This window comes from Sarcophilus harrisii, chromosome 1 (assembly GCF_902635505.1).
Source record: "Sarcophilus harrisii chromosome 1, mSarHar1.11, whole genome shotgun sequence".
In the NCBI taxonomy this organism is placed as follows: Eukaryota; Metazoa; Chordata; class Mammalia; order Dasyuromorphia; family Dasyuridae; genus Sarcophilus; species Sarcophilus harrisii.
The window spans coordinates 106,840,711-106,857,974 of NC_045426.1; the positions used below are offsets into that span (position 1 = coordinate 106,840,711).

Sequence of the window (17,264 nt, forward strand, 5' to 3'; positions counted from 1 at the left end):
TAATGTAATTCAACAACTATTTGAAAGCCTGCTATGTGTATGGCACAGTGCTAGTATCAAAGATATAAAAATTAAAAAAAAAAAACAGCCCTTGTTCTCAAAGAGATAATGATGTAATGGGGGAGATATATCATGACAGACAAACAAAAATGTGATGGGAACAAGGAAACATTAGGACAGATGTGCTACAAAAATGTAAAAAGGAAGACATGAGAACTAGTTTGAATTACAGAGAACATTAATGAGCGAGGAAGGGAGGAGAGTAGTTTGCTTATCTACTATCTATGTTCTACTTTTTCTCTGAGAAAGTGGCACCTCCATTAACATAACGAATTTTAATTTATTGAATATATTTTTAAATAATGTCAATTATAGGAAAGGAGATATAGAAGGAATATAAGTTAAGAAGGATGAATTAAAATCTGTACAAACTATTTTCTCTTAAGCATTATTCTGTTTCTGCAAAACTAATTCCAAAGAGGCTCAGCTTCTTTCAGAATAAGGGCTGGCTAGGAGATCCCATTGCAAAGATATTACAGGAATTTGGAAAACAAAATGATGCTGTCGACATTTCACATATTTTAGCCTGTTAACAAAGTTGTGTACTGAAGGAGTTCCAAATAATATAATGTACTATTTAAGAAAGAAAGACAGACAGAAGTGAGTGAACCAAAACTTTCCCACACATTTGCATACTTATGCAAGACAAGGAAAGCACTTACTCAGTTTTCCCATGTAGTGTTTCTGGTGTTATTTTAATAAACATTTAATAGAAGGAAAAGAAAATGTTGTAAAACAATAAGTAAGCTTTTGTGTCACCCAAACGGGTGATGACAATCCACTAAAACTGAAATTGTGCAGTTCTTTTGGCTGAGGGATAGAAAGGGAGGGAGAGAGGAAAACAAGATAACTTACATAATAGGAATTTTGATTATATAAAGTTAATTTGTTATAAGTCCTAGAGAATTCAGTTGTAAGTTTTAAAATGCCTAGATTGAGACTCCATAAGTGGTAGTGATGGTATGTAGGGTGTGTGTGTGTATGTGTGTGTGTGTGTGTGTGTGTGTGTGTTGAGGGTGGGTGTGAGAGAGAGGGATGGGGCCAAAAGTTTTAAACTAAGAGTCAGGACTCCCCTTAAGCAAACATGTACACATATTCATACACACATGCTTTTTAAAAGGCAGATTGTCTTTTATTTTTTATTCCATTTACTTCATTTCTGTTTTCTAATTTCATTACTATTTGAATACTTTTACTTCAATCTTTCTTGTTTCTTTTAAACCCCCTCCTTATTCTTTCTGCTTCTTTGTGGCATATTATATATTTAATCCCTACAAGCTCCCTCTAGACCTTTACTCTCCCATACTATCTCAGTAAGCTAAATTGAATTTAAGCTCATAAAAGTGATCATTAATAACCTTTCATAGAGAAAGGAGGAGACTGTTCTGAGAAAGGTTGGTGGTTTTTTTTTTTTTTTTTTTTTTTTTTGGACTGAAGGTATTCTTTGGTTGACAAAGGGCTATTTCTTCACCTGCTTAAGGCAAAGGTATATGACAAAGGAGCCCTTTATCACATGCTGACTAATTTTAGTTCCAGCAAGAGGCTCAAAGCAGGTTACAGTATGGGTTTTATTCACTCTTCAGTTATCCTTTGATATATGGAATAGATATTTTATTATAGAGTCATGGAATTTTAAAACTAAAAAGGACCTTAAAATCATCCAGTTCAACCTGCTTTTTTTTTCCAGCCAACTAAGCTGTAAAATGAACTTCTATAAAACAAACCCTATTTCTCATTTATTGTCCTCAAGTCATAGAGTTGGTGAGAAAATGGGTTATCTGTATCTCTGAATATTTGGAGAGTAAGAATTCAATTCAGATCCAAGAGGGCATCTTTTTCACCAGTTTAAAAGGAAACTATCATAAAATTTCACCATATAATTGTTGGGGTGAAAAAAATTCGAACTATATAAGTATACATCCCTGAATGTATCTAGTGCCAGAAGGAGAAAAGCCTTTCCCAAAACTTCAAAAGGGCATATCTTGCCCTTTTTCCATCCTCATTCTTTTTTGCTTCATCTGACATTAAGACCTGTCCAGAGGACATCCATTTATCAGATAATTTCCTGAACTTCCTTAAGATTAGTGTGTATGTTGTTCAGTCTATTACTCATATCTGACTTTTTGTGACTTTCATGCCAGACCCTTCTACCCTCCACTGTCTCTTGAAGCCAACCCAAGTAAATGTTCTTTGTTTCCACGATATTATCCCTATATTCCATGTCAAATCTCCTTACTTCTTAACACTGTTCTGATCAAGAACTCAGAGAGGTGAGCTTTTCTGCTGTTTCTTCCCTTTCTGCAAGTGATTTCCATGAATTCCTGTTTCTAGGAAATATAAAACAAATTCATATTTTTAACCAGTTCTTTAAATCTCATGCTTTAAGATGAGTTTTTGTATGTTGGGAGACACCTGCATTTTTCACTCAGCTGAGATTTTTTGTTTATTATTATATTTATTTGGTCTGTTTCCTTTTTCTAAATCATTTGTCCTTGCTAGTTATTCTTTATATCCCTACCCTTATTGCTAGATTTTACTCATTGATTAAAATTCTTTTTGTAAGGAAAAGAACTGAGAATAACTAAAATATTGGACTTGATAGACTTTAGTGAATCAATTAGTTGTGATACTCACCTATTCTAGACTGCCCCATTCCTTCTATTTCTTATGCCAAAAATTTAATTGTCAGACCTAAACACTCATTGGGTCTTCCATGGTGAAATTCCTTCAGATTAGGAGGGAAAAACCAGGATGTCCTTTGTTTACATAGCAGATGCCATATTGAATCTAATTTAGTTGGTTTTCTCTACAGCAACAAAGAAAGAATGGATTATAAGTATATTGTGCTCCTGGTTAATTCAAACTGGGTTAACAGATGTAGGGACAAAAAAAACTAGCTAGTAAATTTAGATTTGAAAGAGAATCTATCTTGTATCAATTTAATAAGTATCTATTAAGAACTTACTATTTACCTGGTACACAGGGAAGTTAATAAATGCTTGAAGAATTGAGAGTTTTGTGGTACAGTTGTGCTGGGTAACTTAGGTTCGAATTTTAACCTTTTAATTCCTCAGACTGCAGTTTCCTTATCTGTAAAATGAGGAAATAGAACTAGCTGATCTCTGAGGTATTTTCTAATTCTACATTTGGGAAGCTATATGAAGACAAAATTGAAACATTCTCTTGGTCTTCAAAGGTGTTTACGTTCTGTTTGGGGGAAGAGGTCATGGAACAACATGTGTACAGATTAGTAAATACAAGGCGCTACAGAGGTATGCAGGGCCTCCTCTTGGATATAACTTACAGAACTATGTCCCACTTTTAAGATGAACTTTGAAATTTTACTTTTTGACTATAACCTCCTCTCCTGCTAGCTCACATTTTCCCCACTAATTCTGCTGCTGTCTTTGGTCATTTGGCTTTCCCTAGTTTCTTAGTTTACTTCTTACTCTCTAGTTTCCCTCACCATTTTAATAATTCACCATTATTGTAAAATCCCTTGCTATTTAACCTGTGACTGTTTTACTAAACCTCATCCTTGGGTGACCTTGGCCATCTGACTTCTCTGCTCCTGCTTATGGACTATTGAATATTGCCAAAGATATATCAAATGAAGCTGATGTCACCACTACAGGTTTATAGAACATAATCGTGGGTAGGCATTTTATAATTTTAAGTTTGTCAAGCACATTTACAAGACTAATTCATGTGGGGTCTTTTAGTTAATTCCCCAAAAGATACTACTTCAAAATGTTTCTGTTCTTTTGAATCCTTCAACCTTTCAATTTATAGCAGATGATTTTGCTTCTTGCTTCACTGGGAAGATTGAGGCTTTCCTTTGGGAGTTTTCTCAAATCCTCAGATTCTGCTCTTAAAAGTTCTTAGCATTATCATCTACTTTTTCCTTTCATCCAGACACAGAAGAATATGGTTTGTTAAGGTTAATCCCTGTATCTATGTGTTCGGTCTCATCCATCCCCTTCCTTCCTGTTTCTTTTATGATGGTACTCCATAGAACATCTTTTGTCCATGCTTTGTCCCATTTGTTATTGTTGTTCAATCACATTCAAATCTTTGTGGCCCCATTTGAGATTTTCTTGGCAAAGATAATGAAGCAATTTGCCATTTCTTCTCCAATTCATTTTGCAGATGAGAAAACTGAGGCAAACAGGGTTAAGTGACTTACCTAAGGTCACATAGCTTGTAAGTGTCTGAGGTCAGATTTGAATTCAGGAAGATCAATCTTCTTGACTCCAGGCCTGGTATTCTATCTACAACTCCACCTATCTGCCCTACAAATACATTTAAATCATGTCAATTTTTTTTTAATAAACAAAAAATGTCACTTGACCTTTCTACTCTATTCATCTATTGTATTATGGCTCTCCTTTCTTGCACATACCAGGCTTTATTAAATATTTAGTCAATTAAATGATTAACTGTTTTCTGCTTAATACCTAGGAAAAAATCATATATACTTAACTAAGGTCTGGATTTTGCTCAATTAATCTGCTGAAGCTCACCTGTGACCTTCTAATCACCAAATCCAGAGGTTTATCTTCTTGGTGAGCTCTTCAACATTTGATAGTCTTCACCATCCCATCTTCTGGATACTTTTCTTCCCTTTGCTTAAGAAACATCATACCTCATTGGATTTCTTCCAATTAGATTAAGACCAATAGAGATTAGCCACCTGTTCCTGGTATTTGGGGGAAGGTAGGTGCTTCCTTCATTTTGATAACTGTAGACTACTAGTACTATCTCTGCAATCGATTCAATTGTCTCTAACAGCTACTCCTAGGATTTGCTCTCCTTCCCCTCAATTGAATTTGTTCCAGGCACAGTTAAGACTAGTTATAGTTTTGTACCTCTGTGCCTTTGTTTCCTGTGCCTCAAGTGTTATTTTCCCTCTATTTCATTTAATGAATTCCTATTCAATACTCTCTCTCTCTCTCTCTCTCTCTCTCTCTCTCTCTCTCTCTCTGAAATCACACACTAAAACTTAACTGCCATATTTTTTCACAGAAAGAAATATAAAATAATGAATGTATCTTTTTCAAGTTTAGAATGGACAACATGAAGCTTTAATCCATAATTATTTTTAATAATTAAAAATATACTTGTCAGCACCATTAGAAAATTACGGGAGGGAATTTCTTGTGAAAGTTAAAGATTTGACTCAAGTCTTGGAATTCAATTGTCTATTTCCTTCAAATACTTGTGGTTTGTAGTAGTTCCCCTTTTTTCTACTTCAGGAAATGGTTCACACTGTTTGAAGGTGAAAATAGAAACTGGCAGTAACATAGACTGGTGTTTCCCAAGAAGAAATTTGTGTGGTTGTCATGCATAAGGGGTACTGGGAGTTTATTTCTTTATTGTTCAAGAGGGAAATAGTTAAGTACTTATTTAGGAATAGAATAATAAGATCTTCCTTCCATGATACTCCTTCCCAACCCCATCATGTTTTTCAATCACACAAAATAATGAAGACAGTTTTTTTGCACCAATTAAAAATCTGGATCAAAAAATTCTACAGCCTTCATACCTTGGTTCATTCATAGTTTCCTCTACCAGAACTGCTCACTCTTCCCCAATTTGCATATTGAAATTCCATCTATCCTTTGAAATCCAAGTCAAATTCAACTTTCTCTACCATCTTTTCCTTGATCCATCAGTTCATAATGACCCTCCCTTTCATATAATATTGTTTTATAATTTTCTAATAGACTTATCATGATCAATATTATCTCCTCTTAGAGTGTAATTTCCATGAAGACAGGGAAATTTTTAATCTAATATTTATAGCTCTCACAGTTATTGCCATAGTTCTCTATATACATTAGTCATTTAATAAATATTATTTCATAATATATTATTTTGAATAGGCCTGCTTTTCCCATAATGGGATTGTTCCCTCAACTTTAATCCTAATGGGAAATCTGATTAGACTATATATACCACAAGGACAGGAGCTGTTATCTATTATATCTTGCTTGGCATTTAGGAAAATGCCTTGTACATAGCAGACCAAAAGTACATGTATGAATTAATATTATTGAGTAACAGCTGCCTTCAAATATTTCAGCCCCTTTCAAAGGGTTACATTGCCAGAAGTATATTCATCAGGTAAATATAAAAAAAGGACTTAGTTAAAATAGATTTCTTTTTCTCCCTCTCTCCCTCTTTCCATGTCCCTCTTCCTCTCTTTCTGTCCTCTTCTGTCCCTTCCTCCTTCCCTCCCCTATTTCTTCTCTCTTTCTACCATATTGTTATCCAATGAGAGACAGTGTGGAGTAGTGGAATGGGAAGACTTGAGGTGAAGTCCTGTCTCTGAAAATGTTGGCTGGGTAACTGGAGAAGTCAGTTAATTTCTTAGTGCTCCAACCAAGACTGTAAATTGCAGAGCAGGTGAAGACCAGAATTGAGAGAGGGCGTGTCCTCAGTTTCCTACACCAGTGAAATCGTAGCTCTGATCCTCAAATAAAAAATATTATTTAATATACAGGGTATTCCCAAAGTCTTATTGCAGTTTCAAGCTACTAAAGATTTAACATATTAAGACTTTTGGAACAATCTGTAACAGAGGATGCCTACTTTTCTGATGGTAAATATAGTGTAAAGAGTATTAGACAATGAGTCTAGAGAAATGGGTTTAATTCCCTCCTCTAACACTGCTCACTCTGGCATAACATCTATAAATAAAACACTATAACTCTTCATGATCTCGGTTTCCCCATTTCTAAAATGAGCATAGTAATATTGACACTTTCTATCCTGAAAGGTAGAAAGATTTTGTAAATGAAATGCTTTTTGTAGAAGTATGAGCTGCCATAATTTTCATGATCCATCAGTGACAAGCAATGAAGTTTCTGATTCTGACCCATTTATTTAACTAGCATTTTATCAGTTACTTCCTACATCCACATAACTCTATGTCACACAAATGAGACTAAAAAAGAAGGAGACAGAACTCTGGTTTCCTTGAAGAAAATGTGATTTGATGGTAGAGAAAAATAAAAAATTCTAGATAAAATGGTAAACAGTTATAGGGCAACCTGTGAGTGAATGTAAGCTGATATAGTATAGATTACACAAATAATTGTTGGAGAGATGTAACATAAAAGAATGAAGAGTAGCATAAAGTTGTAGGGGCATCATTGCCTCACACCAATTTATGAATTATATTACTTTTCACTATATTATTAATGAGAAGATGTGCTGGGATGTGGAATTCAGATATGTTCCATTGATTGCTTCTTATCTATAAGACCTGTCACTCCATCATGGATGGAAATCCAATTGATTAATTGATTTACTTTTCTATAAAGCCATGTTGGCTACTTCTTAGTAATTTGCATTATTCTTGAAGTCACTGTTCAATTGCTGATCAATTTGTCCTACGCTATCCTTCAGCTGTCAGTGTCCTATCGCTTCTTTTAAGTTCACCTGAAATTTCAACTTCTCTATGAAGGTTACCTTGGTTCTCTGGCTAGTAAGGATTTTCCCATTCAGGTATCACATGGCATTTTAGTTTATACTTACAATGTAATAACACATATTCTTGTTATTTGAATTTATCTCTTATCCTTCCTATTAGATCAAGAGCTTTATTGCTAGATGTTTGTTGAGGGACTGTTGACTGACTGACTATGAGGATGGGAATCATATCATATCTAAACTTTGTACCTGCTGCTGTGTAAAAAGTACCTAATATGGTGTTTTGAATATACCAAAAGTGTTTAATAAATGTTTGTCAAATGAATGAATGAATAAGATGCTGGGTGATACTTATTATGAGACATAAAGAAATAGGTCCTATGATAAAGGGGTAGGGAAAATGTTTGTATGTATATAACATGCATATACACACAGTTTTGCAAAAAATAACTCTTTTGAATATTTTGGTCAATAAGAAGAAAATTTATTATTGGGGGAGGTTGGTTTGTTTATAATCAGATTTACATTAAATCATTATATTTGTTTCATTGTAAAATATTATGATAATCTAATGACTATTCCAACATTGTAGGCACCTGTATCTTCTATTTCCACATCCAAACCCTTTATTTTAATGAAGTTGTTGTACCTCAACCTTACTATACTTATTTTTTCCCAACATAAGAGATATACATATTTATTAATCTTTTTTTTTTTTAATCCAAGTGTTTCTTCAGGAAAGGCTTAGGAAATTACACTTAATTCATTTATGCTCCTAACTATTGTTGCCCTTTGTTAATTTTTAAAAGGTCTCATAAGGATTATGAAATTCTTTCAAAAACAAATTAAAAAGAGAACTTTTTCTCTGATTTCTTTACAGATTCTGGACAATCAGGAAGTCCAAGCCACAATGATCCTGCCAAGAATCCTCCAGGTAAATATGTGTTCTAGGACATTTGCAATCTGACATTGTTGGAGAACAAAGGTACCACTGTATAGATAAACACTCCATAATTGGTCAGCAGCCTATTTTGTACTGGCAAGCAGGGATGATCAGGACAAGATGTGATTCTGTGAGACCCTTGGCAGTGATAAATACCTCGAGGGTTGTATCATTAGTTTACTGTTAAAATTTCTTTTAAAATTGTTAGATTTTTTTTTGCATGTTTTTTTTCAAATTAGTACACATGCCTACCATGTAAATCATTAGGTATTTGAAGTTATTGTGGTTTCATAAACTAAGAGAACATTTTGCTCTTTCTTTTAAAGTTTACAAACAGTATATCTTCTTTTACTCTTGCTTATTGATCAACATTCATGACCAAAAAATTCTTGGTTTGGTTTTATTTGAGTGATTTTTGTTAAACTGAGCTCAGTTTCTCTATGGTTTTTGTTGGACCATACTTCAGAAAAGGATGAAAGCTGAATTCTATCTTTTATTTAATTTATACAGAACTTTTTCAGAAATTGTTTCAGTTCTGAAAATTATCTCTATCTTGTTTCTCCTAATAGTTTTGAAGTAGAACAATGTTCTGCTTTTGTAGGCAGTTATTTTTTTTAATCAGTAGAGAAAATCTAAGCAAAGAAGAATCCCAAATTAGTTGCTTTTGGTAGAATAGTGCTGAAGAAAAAAATCATATTTTTTTCCTGAAAGGAAAAAAGTAAAAAAGTCATCTGTTTTTCTTTATTCAATGAAGTATACAACCCAAAAGTTTGAATTCCATTGACTAGTATTTAATTTTCTTATGTTTAATTATCTGGTGGTTGTTTTATATTTCTTGTGATAGTATAGATATATTTTATCATAAAATTAGATTCATTATATTGGGGTATATATCTTCTAAATTTTTAATATGCTGTTAAAATTGTTAATAAGTCTCTCCAAATTGAACTATAATTTGAACCAATTGTTTTTATAAGATCCATCTGATAGGTAGAACATGTAAAAGAATGAAATAAGAAAACAAAATTAACACTAATTATTATTGATTTATTTATGAAAATTATTTTCTGTTGTGATTGGTCCTTTTCACTTTCAAAGTAGTAAGCTTTTTTGAAGTTGCATAAATAATTTAGGTCTTTATAGATATAAACCTTCTGTCTGACAAATATTATGGAACATTTCAAGAAAGAATTAACTATATGGAAGTTTTGTAAAGAAGATTTATCTTAAAATGCTTATCCCAGGTTTCTTTCCATAAAATGTTCTGAATTTTCAAAAACATAAATAATAAATAAAAGACATGTCCTTACCTTCTAGGTAAATTTGTTTGTAGAGAGAGAGACCCTTCCCCCCTTTAACTTTTCCCTTCCCTCCCAAGGAGAATCATTTCAACCATCTATGGACAGAACAAAGAATTTCAAATATAACACTTTTTGAAGGAAATATTCTGGTTAAAGTTGAAATTTCATTAGTACCACGTCATTTTCAGTCTTCCTTAAGTTTATGAAAAATTCTTTTTAGCTGACTCCCATTTTCTCTGTCTGGTGTCAGGCCAAGAGTGAATTGTTTCAGGACACTTTAGAAAAGCCTCCTCACTCATTTTACACAGAATGAAAAAAGCCTTTCTCTTTTGGAGAAAGAGTCGATAAGTACTGTAAGCCAGCCTAAACAAAGAGGATGTTCTTTACATTTGGATGACAGCTTGGTTTGAAATTAATAAAGCTGTTATTGTTTGAAATGCAATTCTGAACATGCCGAGGAGAGAATTACACTAATCTAAAAATTCTCTTTGCTTGATCTGAATCAAAACTTTGTACATATCTCTGCATCCTCAGAAGTAGATATTTCAATTTTTTTTCCCCAAGAAACTTTGATTACTTTTTTTTTCTCGACTAAGTTCATTTTCCCAAGTCAGCATTTGCCAAAGGATACTTCAACATAGCATCAGGAAATTTGCTATTAATTTTCAAAATGTGGACTAATAGATTAGTAGATTCCTTTTTTCTTTTGCCTTTGTATTCTTTTAAAAATAAAAAAAAAGCCAAATTAGTACATATTTTGTATCACAGTTGAAATCAATAGAAAACAGGTTTTTTTTTTAAAACCAGTCCAATCTCCTGTTTCGTTATGTTGACCATATTTAACACATATATTTTGCATACTGAAATGGACTAGTGATTTTTTATCGATTTTGAAGTTTCCTCCAGTGATGCAGATTGGAAGCCATCTATCCTATGCTTCTTGTCTATGTCCTTTTAAAAGTTTGACATTGAGAGGTCTACTGAAATTGTGGAAGTCTTTCTCATTTTCTTATTATCAGTAGGGCACTCTGATTACCCAGCTATCATCTCTCATCCTTGCCACATCATCAACCTATCTTTTATGATTATATAAACCCTTGATGACATCTTTGGAGCTTCTCAGTAGTTGTATCTTTCAGCTTCTTCTCACCTACCATGACTCTGCCTCTTCATTGCCTTTTGAATGATATTCCTTTTTAATTCTTTGGAAGCCATTTTCTATATTCCTTGTCTCATAACCAAACAATAGTACAGGTATAATCTTAACATGAAAAAAAGGTAGGACTTCACTTTCATGGAGAGGATAGGAAGCCTGCTTTTCCTGAAGGCAATCCAATCCAATCTACTCCTCCTCTTAGCATACTGACATTACTCACTGTCAAAGAATTAGAACATAGTAAAATGAAATCAAGACTAGAATAATGATTCATGGTTACATAACATTTTAAGATTTACAGAACACTTTGCTCACAACAACCCATGTGAGAAGTAGTTATTACAAGTATTATTACTGACATTTTACAGATGAGTAAACTGAAGCCCAGAATGGGAACTCTTTAAACTATATCACACTGATCACTTAGAACTGCACTCATCATAATTTAGTCTTTCTTTTCTGATACAGAAAGCAAAGTGGAATTAACAAATAATTTAGGATCATCATTATTGGAGATGCATGAAGAACCTGTTATTTTATCATCTCAAGGAAGCTCTCCTGGGGAATGCCTCTTCTCCACTCTACCTTTTTTTAAACATTTTACTTTAATTCTGGGGAGTTTTTTGAGACATAAAATATTAAGTGACTTTCCCAATGTCACTAAGCTAGTAAGAATGGGATTTGAACCTAGGTTTGTCTGGTTCCAAGTTCAATATTTTATTTATTATATCACTAGCATGAATTATCATTGTTTTATTTTTCACAGAATACTGATTTTATTTAATAGTATTTTATTTTTCCAAATGCATGCAAAAATATCTTTCAACATTCACTTTGGCAAAACTTTTTGTTCCAAATTTTTCTCCTTCTTTCTCCTCCTTTTCCTCAAGACAGCAAGCAATCTGATATAGATTAAACATGCAATTTTTCTTTCTTTTTCTTTTCTTTTCTTTTCTTTTTTTTTTTTTGCTGAGGCAGTTAGGGTTAAATGACTTGCTCAGGGTCATACAGTTAAAGGTTTTCTAAACATATTCCATATTCATCATGCTGCACAAGAAAAATCAGATCAAAAGGAAAAAAAAAACAAGAGAAAGAAAAAAAAACAAGCAAATAGACAACAACAACAACAACAAAAAGGGGGGGGGAAAATACTATGCTTTGAACCACATTCAATCTCCATAATTTTCTCTCTGGATACAGATGGTACTTTCTATCACAAGTCTATTGAAATTATCTTTAATCATTGTTGAAAAGAGCCATATCGATCACAGTTGATCATCACATAATCTTGTTGTTACTAAGTACGGTGTTCTCTTGGATCTACTCACTGCACTTAACATCAGTTCATGTAAGTCTTTCCAGGCCTTTCCAAAATCATCCTGTTGGTTATTTCTTACAGAACAATATTCCATAACATTCATATACCACAGTTTATTCAGCCATTCTCCAATTGATGGGCATCCACTCAGTTTCTAGTATTTTGCCATAGCATACTGATTTTATACTATATAAGGAGTCAGACTCAAAGAACAGGTTGATGTTGGTATGGAAGAAGATATTGAATAGAGTTCTCCAAAGATGTTTATTCTCATGCCAAATCACATTTTTAATAATTTGAGTAAGGAAATAGATGGCATAGTGATCAATTTTCTGGATGCCCCAAAGGGATAATATGTTGGATGGCAGAATTAGGGTCCAAAAAAATCTTGGATTACAAGGATGGTGGTCTGAATCGAATAAGATAGACATGTAACAAGGATAAATGTAAAATATTATTCTTGAGTTAAAAAGAAAAAAAATTTCAGAAATATAAAATGGAGAAGACATGGCTAAATTAGAGTTTATCTGAAAGAAAAATCTGGGGATTTTAATTATCAGAAAGAGCAGTGTGTGTGTGTGTGTGTGTGTGTGTGTGTGTGTGTTACTGTGGCCTCAAAAGCCATTGCAAACTTGGGCCTTTAGGAAAGGCCTTGCAACCAGAATGAGAGAGGTAAAAGACCTCTGTGCATTTAAATCACAGTTTTAGAGTCCATAGGAGATCACAATGATAGACTGGAGAAACACACATAAGACAGCAATTAGGACAGTTAATGAAGGGTATCGATATTATTTAGGGAATTTATTAAAATTTACCATATGCCACACAAACTGGATTGGAAATAAGAAGACCCGAGTCCAAATCTTGGCTCTTTCACTTATTAACCTGTGTGACCTTGAACAAATTCATTAATCTCTCTGGGCCTCAGTTACTCTGCTATAAATTGAGAAAGATCGTTGTTAGAGTATCTTTTCTGTTCCAGATTTATGATGCTATGAAAAATCTCTGAGATCTGACTTTGTGGAGGGAGTTACCATACCAGAAGCTTTTCTTCCAAATCACAGATCCTTGGTATATCATGTATTATTTGCAGAACTAAGATCATGTCAGGTAGTTAAGCAATATCTGGGCCCAAGTACTCATCTGGCACAGCCCCCTGGGAAAAGCTTGGGAACTTTAGGGTCCTAGAAGATCTACTGGAAATGTCTTTGGGAGTTGGGATTGGGGAGCTGGGAATAGAGCAGATTTTGCAATAGGCAATAAAAATTACCAGAGAGAGATGATAAGGGAGGGTAGGTGGTTGAATACCTTAGGCTATTTCCTAATATGTATATGATTAAAAATGTATCTGTGCATGGTATGCCACTTGGGAATAAAAATCATCTCCCTTAATCCTGCATTTAGCTACTTTAAAGCAGAGATGCTGGGAAGGGCCCAAGAGGAGGCATTTATGCATTTGTATTATGCAAAGTACTTTTCTCACCACAGTCCTGGGAAGCAGGTAGTGCAAGTATAATCATGTCCGTTTTACTGATGAAGAAACTAAGGGCTTGAGAGGATAAATGACTTGCTTAGAACCCCACAACTAGTTAAGAGTGTAGGTCTCTTGATTCCAAGACCCTCATTCTATTGACATCCCATGCCAAATTGCTCCAAATGGTGATCTCTAAATAGCAATAGGTCAATTTTTTCTAAAATCTCCATATAAATGCAATATTTGTATTTCCCTGGGCTCTGAGCAAAGGAGCATGTGTGATCACATTGTCTTATGATAGTTTGTCCTTTTGTATATGTGCAATTACACTCATCACTGAGGCAGCAAAAGGGACCTTGAGTTGAACAAGCCCCTTCTGCCTTACAATGAGCTACTGTTCTGGAGTCATAATGCAAATGTAATAATGTATTGTAATGTAAAGGCTTAGGTCTAGTTGTAATAAAAAATACCAATTGCTTCATTTAAGTTGTGAGATGCATTTGTAGTAAGCTCCCGGAGGGGGGGGGGGGGAACATAACAAAAATCATCCCAAACCCCAAACCCAGTATACTGACTTGCTGGTGTACTTGGTGTTTTTGTGCTCACACATGCAAGCCACCTTTGGGCTAAGATCATGTCAGATTTCACAACTTAAGCAGCCAAGAAGCCATGCCCGGTGCTGGGATGGGTAATGTCCAAGGAAAACCAAGGTGATCTCGGAAGTAATATGAGTCACTCAGAAGGGGTTTTCTTCTGAGTCAGTTCCGAGCTAATGCCTCAGTGTGGTGTTCGCGGACATTGTGGTTTTGGGAAGAATTCTCTTTTGGCTAGAAACTTAAAATACAGACACTGACTGCTAGTGCTTATGAAGGATCTTCTGGCATTTTTTTCAAATGCTTTTCCTAGAGTTTCCTTACTTAGAGTCCACATGTTTCTCTCCTTGTTCTATATTTAATGTCCATGATGTTTGTGTGACATATGTATTCTGGAGTTAATGCTCAGTGAATATAATGATTCCTGGATGTGGTCTGTGAAATTCTCAGGACACTGACCCCCAATATCCCGTACCTTTTTTCCTTTACATTTTTATTTTAGAACTTTTTTGTGTATTAAAAGTAAAAGAGCTATGATTATATATATATATATATATATATGTTTATGTATTTATGTAGTTATATGTGTGTCTATGTATATATGTGTATATATACTTAAGGTGACCTTAATTATCATCTTCCCTTGCATACAGATGTGTATATGACATACCTATATACAAATATGTGCACATGTCTATACACATGAATATGCATATATGTACACATATATACACAATACACATGAGAGAAGTTGATAACTAATGTCAACTTGAGTATATTTTCAATATTTTTTATTTCATTTATGTAAATACAAAGTTATAGATTTAATCTTTAGATCCTCTGAATACCATAGATTCAGTAGCAGTAATGGGGTTACATAGTATGCACTGGAGCCACTGTAGGAGTGATGACTAGAGAACTGTTCTCAGATTTATTTAGGAAGACCAGTATTCTTGTTCTGTCTCTCGATATGTAAGAACTATGAGATAGTGAGAAAGTTACAACCTCACAGTCCCTTCCCTAATCCCTTCCTCCCCTCACTCCCAACTCTGAGTTTAAGGTAGAGATGACCTGTTGGTTTTCATTATTTAAAGGAGTTTCTATAATGGGAGTTCCTCACATTTTGAAAAATCGCAGATTTTTAAGTACCCCAGCTTCCTGGCCCCTTTATCAAAGCATTGGATCCTGCCTTCAGAGTTTTTAACTCTGAGCTATGTTGCAAATCATTCCAAATCTTTCTAGATAGCACCCAAATCACAACTCCACACCTAAATATTAGCTCAGCATGGCCAACAGAGCTGGCTAGTCAGTTGATAATAAACACCTCCAAACATAATTAGTCCAGTTCTCTGATTATAGAACACAGAGAGTTTCCAAGCTTATATTTCTAACTTAGTTAGACTTGCTGAAGCCTGTTATTATTTTGGCATTATTTTCAAGGGCCAAAGTTCCCTTCTATACCACAGAGAGGCATCCTAGTAGAACCTTAGTGGAACATCTCAAGAATATGATTGTTAAAGATCTAAGCAAAGAGGAAATTCCCCTGGATGTTGTTATTATAATTCCTTTAACCAGAGATTGATAAGTTCCCTACCTCCTTTTTTTTTTTTTTAAACTTCCTTATTGATGTATTAGTCAGAATTAAGAGGTTTTGTTTTGTACTTTTTAAATAGGTAAAAATACAGTATTTCATGATGCTAAGAAGTAATTTTAAATGTTGGCACTAGCTAATATACAACAGACTACAGACTATAAACAGGCATTCTATTCATAAAAGCATAAATAGAAAGACACTAAAAGACCTGGTTAAAGATTGGCAAGGACCCGACGTCATAGGTAAAGCTTTTAAGTAACTTGAGAAAGAGGCCTGTGCAAGTTAGTACAGAAACCAAAGGATCTTTTCTTAAACAGATTTTGTTTCAGAAACATTTCACTTCTAAACCTCCAAATTAAAAGAAAAAAAAAAGACAGACCACATTTTGTAATGTTCTTAAGTTAAACTGAGGAAGGAACTTGGAAAAGAGAAAGATAGAGAATGAATAAAATGTTTTGTGCACAAGTTACTTTTCAAAAGCCAGAAACAGTATGTTGCCATCAGCTACTTATTTTCACAGCAATGTTATGGTGACTAGTTCAGTGCCCGCCCCTCCAAGGTTGATGTACATGGAGCCTGGCATTGTGCCCAGGATCGACAATGGCCACAGCCTGATAATTGTAGTATTAAGTTTGGAAGAGCTACTTCTTAGGAATGTCTTCTGTCCAGAACAAGGTAATGAGAGAAGACAATTCACCACTCCCCCTCCCCCCCAAAAAAACCCCCAGCAAAACTTCCACCACAACTTTCCCAACCACTGTATACTGCATTATGAACTACAGTGTTTGGAGATGGCTTGAGAAGTTGTGATACAAAAGAAATAGAAACAAGTCCTGTGCCTAGATGTTTGTAATTTAGTCTGGGATATTCACCATATATTAACAAACAAATCAATTTAAAGACAGGCAATATAAATGAGTGTTCTTTGCAAAATGAATGTATTACAAATCAAGACTAGGTTGATTTATTTGAGCATCATTTCTTTACTATTTCTGAAAGTATCTTCCTGACTAAAAGGACAAATATATTGAGATATCTTAGGGCAAAAATGGAATAAAAATCATGTACATAAAGCAGAAGTAGATATTTTCAAGCAACTGAGTCAAATAGATTATAACAATTTGACAAGGGATTTTTGGCTTTGAGGTATTTAGCAGTTAGGACAAGCAAATCAAATACACGAGACTATATTTTTTAGTTTTTATAAGAAAAAAATAATGCCAAAATCATCTATAAAATGTTGGAGTTTTTTGGTGGTGGTTATTTTTGTTTGTTTGTTTCTGGAACCAAATTCCAACAGAAGTATATCATGTGAATTATTTCATTAAGCATAAAAAATGGCATAGTATCTATAGTTTTCTAAATGGCACAAAGAAATTTGAAATTAC

General features: G+C 34.0%; 1 protein-coding gene across 5 annotated transcripts in view; it reads left to right on the plus strand.

Moving 5' to 3' along the window:
• Positions 1 to 17,264, plus strand: part of NFIB (nuclear factor I B) — a 267,392-nt gene that overhangs the window by 152,766 nt on the left and 97,362 nt on the right. For all 5 annotated transcript variants that reach the window (XM_023497947.2, XM_031947144.1, XM_031947108.1 and 2 more), the window contains exon 3: positions 8,378 to 8,431. In XM_023497947.2, coding sequence (XP_023353715.1) covers positions 8,378 to 8,431 — 54 coding nt within the window. The remainder of the gene's footprint in view (positions 1 to 8,377; positions 8,432 to 17,264) is intronic.